Raw genomic sequence first — 6,245 nt, forward strand, 5'->3', positions numbered from 1 at the left:
AATATGTACTAAGCTGTTCAATGGATATTCTATTAATATCTCTCTACCAACAAAGACATTCTGATGTTAATCCAAAGAAACAAACCCCAACAGTGTGAATTTCAGAGAACCAATGGGATATTCACTGATGGGCTATTACGGGAGATGAGAGCTCTATCCTCCTTTCAAATGATACCATCAAAATGATTGTCTTAGAATCTTAGAAGCATGAAAGTGTTAAATAGTGGTTAGCATGTGCCTGGCATATAGTAGGTACCTAATAAATGTTAATTGGGATTATTTGGTAGCAGTGACTCTGAAAAAATAGTGAAAGGAAGTTCCTAAGGGAGAGAGGAATAACACCTGCAATAGCAAAGGGAGGCAGAAATGAGACCCTGCTATTTCTAGAAGAAGCCATATTCCCATTATACTCCTTGAGGGTAGAGAATGTCTTTTTGTATTTCTGGCATTGAGTACCGTGTTTGGCATGTACTAGTTCATCTTACAGAGAAACTAAAGCTTGAAGAGGGGTAACAGAGCCAGAATTTACAGTCAGGAAATCTAATTCCAAATATAGGACTCTGTCAAATTTTTGTTGGGGGAATCTATAAGTAGAGCTAACCACCTTTAGCACCTGCTATGGTTTATATTACTGATATCCATTGCATTGTTTCATGGGTGTTTTTGCTAGCTTTCTTGTAGGTAATAATAATGATAGATAGCATTAATATAGCCCTTTAAGGTTTTAACATATTTTATTTCGTTTGATCTACACAATAATTCTGGGAGGTAGATGCTTTTACAAATGAGGAAATTGAAGGGGAGAGAGAAGGAAACATGTATTAATTAAAGTACCTATTACATGTCAAACACTGTGTTAAGTGCTTCACAAATATCTCATTTCATCCTAATGATAATTCTGCAGTATTATTAATCCTGTTTTATATTTAAAGAAATGGAGGCATTCAAAGTGTTTAACTGACTTGCCCAAGGATATAGCTAGTAAGTATTTGATTTGAAGTCAGATTTTTCCTGATTCCTAGTCCTGGGAAGGCCCTATCTGCTGTATCAACCTAAGCACATATCTCTAAGCTTGTATAAGAATCCCTAGGGATGAGAAAAAACGCTGTGGACTTGATGAAAAGGGAAAAGGGAAAACAGTTTTAAACTCAAGACCTTTCTAATAGAAAACAACCAAGGCTGCACAGATTATGAGAAGACAAGCAGAAGAAAGCCAAACGCACATCAGCAGGGCTCTTTCTGTGGCCTTTGGATTCTGGGTTGCTAGGATACAGAAGCATCTGATGAGAAGATCTGGGAGCAGCCTGCTGAGGCACCCCCTCCACAGCCCATGAATACAGGAGTCCCTTGTGTTAGTCTCGAGGCTGGGCCAGGCGAGAGGGAGAGGAGAAAAAAAAAAAAAAAACAACTCTTATTATCTCACTGAGAGGCTGCAAAATTGCCACACTGACCCACCCCCCATCCACACCCAAGTGAAAAGGAAATAGAAGTCAGAGTAATAGCAAAAGTGACCACACGCACTTCCTTAAGACCTTGTTTTCGCTCTCTCCCTCCCTTCACTGGCGGAGATCAGATGGGACTCTTGAAATCGAAGCCGAGAGGAGAATTGCCTAGTACTGCTTAACTAAATGGAGGTAATTTTTATTCGATTATTCTGGTGGTCAGGGGTTGAAAAGAAAGGCACAGCTGCTCACTATTTGCCTTTATTTCTTTGCAAGGGTAATGGAACTTTTGCTTTGTACATTCTCTCATTTGATCTTCACAGCACACTTTCGAGATAGATGCGATCATTAACTTCATTTTACAGACGAGAAAACTGAAAGTCAGAAAAATTAAATTGTTGGGATCATGTGCCTTGTAAGTGGACCCCTTGTTGAGGTCAAAGGCTTGTCAGCTGTTCTAAATCGGGGTCTAGTGGGAATAATCCTCACCTTCTGAAAGTTTGGGCTAAAAAATAAAACAAAATACCTTCTCTCCCCCAGAAAAAAAGCTTGCCATGTTACATATTGGATGTGTTTTCAGAATTTTTCAATATATCAATCAATTATGTTCTCCCCCCATCTCCTCATAAAAATACCATTTGTCATAAGGAGTAGCTCTCTGGGAAGGCAAGGGAGAGGAGAATACTTGGAATATTTATGGTGATGTAAGAAACAGAAAATATCAATAAATTTCAAAAAATAACTTAGAAATCATAAATCCAGGGGAAGAAGGGATATTGTCCCTATACCCCTGCCCCTCATCATTTTTCAGGAAAGTTACCAGGGAAATTAAAGGAGTTAAGGTCAGAGAGGGAGTATGTTTCAGAGATGGAATCTGATCCTTACTGCACAGTCACTGTTTTTTTTTTCTCTATCATGAAAGGTAATTATTTGAGAATAGTGATCATATAGGCTCATCAGGTTTAAAACTGGAAGGAACCTAGAGGTCACTTCTCCCATCTTCTCATTTTAGAGAGAAGAAAGCTGCAGCTTCTGAAGGTTGTGATTTGTTATGTAGGGAGTAAGAAACAAGGAGCAGAGTTTGGGAATGTTTGTACCATTTGGGTCACTCGGTTTTCCACCCTCTGTCCATAAGTTAATAGCATTTATTGAAAATCTCATTTGCAATATATATTGTACCTAGGATATACTATAACATATTTAATATGTATGGGAATGCCTGCCATCTAGGGGAGGAGGTGGAGGGAAGGAGGGGAAAAATTCGGAACAGAAGAGTATACAAGGGATTATGTTGTAAAGAATTACCTATGCATATGTACTGTCAAAAAAAGTTATAATTATAAAATTAATTTAAAAAAAAAGAAAATCTCATTTGCAGAAGCTCTCACAGAGGAAGTTACAAGGGCAGCAGAAGATGGTGTTTGGGCTAACTCTTTCACTCTGATTAGTGAGCCTGGGGATTTCCTTGAGTTTGAATTTAAGGAGAAAAACAGAAGTTACCACCATAGGAGAATAAAAATGGAAGCCACTGCTCAGTGTTTTTGTTTTTTTGTTTTTACTAAGCCATTAACCAAGGTTATCACATCCATATAATAAACATTTGTATTTGCTTTTTTGTTTTCATTCCTAAAAAATGGCAGGGCAGGCTCTATTTATTTTTTTGGGGGGAGGGGGTTAGCACTATTTCTGCTATAAGAAATCTCCCTCATGAAAGGTCAGTGGGTGTTGATCTGGGTTTCTCCTTCCCTCTGTGACATTTCTTGGCTGAAATCGGATCAACTCCCTAGGAGACTTGAAACTGAAGTGATACATCCTCATTTGTTGATCCTGGGGAGTCCTTTCAATAAACCTAGTTTCTAAGCTAGTTCCCATTTTCTAATTGAAATTACAAAAGATCTTGTTATTCTGGGGGGGAGGGTGGAAACTGTTCTGTGAACTTGCATACATATTATCTACCATGTACTAGGTACTGTGCTAAATGCTAAAGATATAAAGAGAGAAACAAAAGTCAACATGTATGCAGTTTAAATCAATGCAAATTTTATGCAAAATATAGAGTCATCACGTCAAGAATGTGGGAAGCTGGGAATATTGGAAAGGCCTCTTACAGGAAGGGGTGTTCAAATCAGCTAAGGGAGGGGAGGAAGAAGAGCATTCCAAGCATAGGAACAGTCTATGGAAAGACACAAGGAGGATATAGAATGTCATGAAGAAGGAATAGAAGAGAATAGTCCAGTTTGACTGGAAGATGAGTGTATGAGTGATCAGACTGGAAGGATAGGTTGGAGCCAGACTGTGAGAAACCTTAAGTGCCCAGCATCCAGAAAAAAAAGCCAATTACCATTGGATTGTTTTCTTCTAGGATTTAGCCAGTGGCCAAGATGGGCAACCTGAATTTCAAAGCTCAGTACAAGGAGGTACCCCGAGTGCTTATAATGGGCCTGGACTCTGCCGGTAAGACCACCCTCCTCTACAAACTGAAGAGCAACCAACACGTGGAGACCTACCCCACTGTGGGCTTTAATGTTGAATCTTTGGAGGCATCAAAGTATGGGTCCCTGACTCTTTGGGATGTGGGGGGTCAGGACCAACTTCGGTCCAGCTGGAAGGAATATTTAGAGGATACTGACTCCCTCCTCTATGTGCTGGACAGTACAGATGAAGACCGGCTGCCTGAGGCTATGGTGGAGCTGGAAAATGTCCTGAATAATGCTCATATGGCTGGTGTTCCTTTCTTGGTTTTAGCCAATAAGCAAGAGGTGCCAGGGGCCCTGTCTCTACCGGAGATTAGGGATAGGATGCGTCTGGAACGATTCAGTGATCGGTGTTGGGAGCTTCGGGGCTGCAGTGCCCTTACAGGTGAGGGGCTGAAAGAAGCTCAGCTAGCCCTGGAGAGACTTCTTGAGTCCCGAAAGCAGATATGCCCATACAGTATGAGAGTGAACGGAGAAAGGAAGAAGTCATGACTGATTAGGAATATTGTTGACTAAAAACTGGGCAAATAGTAACCTTGAAAAGTTGAGAACTCTGATCAACAACAATAATCAATCACTTTTCCAGTAGTCCAATGATAAAAAAAAAAAATCCTATGTCCTTTAGGCAGAGAACTGATATTCTAAACATACAGAAAGAAAGCATTTTTTGAAATGAGCAATATGATAAATTGTTTTACTTAACTATGAATATTTGTGATGGTTTTCTCCGCGCCCCCCCTTTTTTTCCTGTAGGGATGGGGAAATGGGAAGGAGAGAATCTCTATAAATGAAAAAACTCACAAAACTTAAAAAAAAAAAAGCTGGGGAACCAACTAATCATTAATAAGTCTGACTATACCGGTTTATCAGTCAAGAAATTCCTCTGTTCCTGGAGATCATATTTGTTTTCACAATAACTTACTCTCACTTGAATTTCTAAAGCATCCAGAATATAACAATACAACAAACAATAATAATCTTCCAATAGCTTTTATATTAAGACAACCAGCTGCCCAATTAGTTCTTTAATTTCACCATTTACAAATTAAGGTGCTTTCAGTTTTGCTTTTCTTTTTAGCATTTTTTGATGCCCTGAGAGTTCATGAAGTTTGGAATAGGAGACATCAGATTTTCCCTGAAACAACAGCTTTATGCTCCCTACATTTTCAAATCCATCAAACCAGTGTAAGATCTTTTTTTAAGCTTCCCTCGTGGCTTTTTGAACTTCTAGTTGACTAGCTTCTTCTGTGGTAGTTACCACTGGACTTCAACCTTCTATTGTACTTACCACTGGAGGAAGATGGCTGGAGTGCATCATAGTGATCATTAATATAAGCAAACTCTTACTAATTAGGTGCTCAGGGGGGGCGCAAAAATATTGGGCATGAGGCACAATGGAGTCTAACAGCATTTTAGGAAGATGGCCAGAATATCAGATAACTCCCAAGGTCCCTTCCAGTTTTAAAACCATGATCCTATTGAAACCCTGCTTTCTATAACCGGAGTGCTTAACTTAGCCTTTTTCTCTTTAAACTCCAAGGCAATTAATTGATCTTACAGCTTCTTTTTTCTTTCTTTCTTTTTTTTTTTTTTTTTTCAGTTTTCAACATTTACTTTTATAAGGTTTTGATTTCCATTTTTTCCCTCCCTTCCTTTCTTTCCTTTACCCTTATCAAGATGGCAAGCAATCTGATATAGGTTATACATATATAGGTTATACAATCATATTAAATATATTTCCACATTAGTCATGTTGTGAAAGAAGAATCAGAATGAAATGGAAAAACCATGGATCGCAGTTTCATATTTGTCCTTCCTTCATGCTGTTTTGGGGAGCTAGTGATGCCAAATAATTCTTAATTTATAATTCATAAACTCAGAACCCCCGACAAGAAAAGACATTTTTTCCTTAATCACTAAGCAGAGATCAGCTTCTATGGCTCTGAAAAAGTCTCACTGAGCCACTGCTTTCCCCCTTAACTATTTCTTTATAAACACATGATGAATACAACAAAAGTCAATATATATTAATCTGAAAAAAAGTCCACCATAAAAGGACACATAACAAATACACAAAGTTTAAAAAGAGTAGATAATTCCCAAGATGGTAAAACAAAACAAAACAAAACAACAACAACAACAACAACAAAAAGACGGCTCTCTAAGTGGGAGACAAGTGGAAGAACTAGAGAATAGATAAAATAACTAGGTCCCAGAAATGCTATATGACAGGCACATTCAAGTGAAAGGCAAGTTCTTTTCACCAGATAACTTTGTAAGAGAATCCATGAGGATCTAATGGCTCTGGTGGCAGTCCTAGTCAACACAG

At 38.6% G+C, this 6,245-nt stretch overlaps 1 protein-coding gene across 1 annotated transcript; it reads left to right on the forward strand.

Moving 5' to 3' along the window:
• Positions 1 to 1,257: 1,257 nt before the first annotated feature.
• Positions 1,258 to 4,537, forward strand: ARL11 (ARF like GTPase 11). The gene is made up of 2 exons (XM_074304765.1): positions 1,258 to 1,634; positions 3,805 to 4,537. Exon 2 carries the CDS (start codon positions 3,824 to 3,826, stop codon positions 4,406 to 4,408), a length of 585 nt encoding a protein of 194 aa, XP_074160866.1. The 5' UTR covers positions 1,258 to 1,634; positions 3,805 to 3,823; the 3' UTR covers positions 4,409 to 4,537.
• Positions 4,538 to 6,245: the final 1,708 nt, after the last annotated feature.

The sequence above is a fragment of the Sminthopsis crassicaudata genome, chromosome 3 (assembly GCF_048593235.1).
Source record: "Sminthopsis crassicaudata isolate SCR6 chromosome 3, ASM4859323v1, whole genome shotgun sequence".
Taxonomy (NCBI): Eukaryota; Metazoa; Chordata; class Mammalia; order Dasyuromorphia; family Dasyuridae; genus Sminthopsis; species Sminthopsis crassicaudata.

Bases quoted from the DNA above. Each gene is read 5' to 3' on its own strand.
- ARL11 (XM_074304765.1), top strand. From the start codon at position 3,824: ATGGGCAACCTGAATTTCAAAGCTCAGTACAAGGAGGTACCCCGAGTG.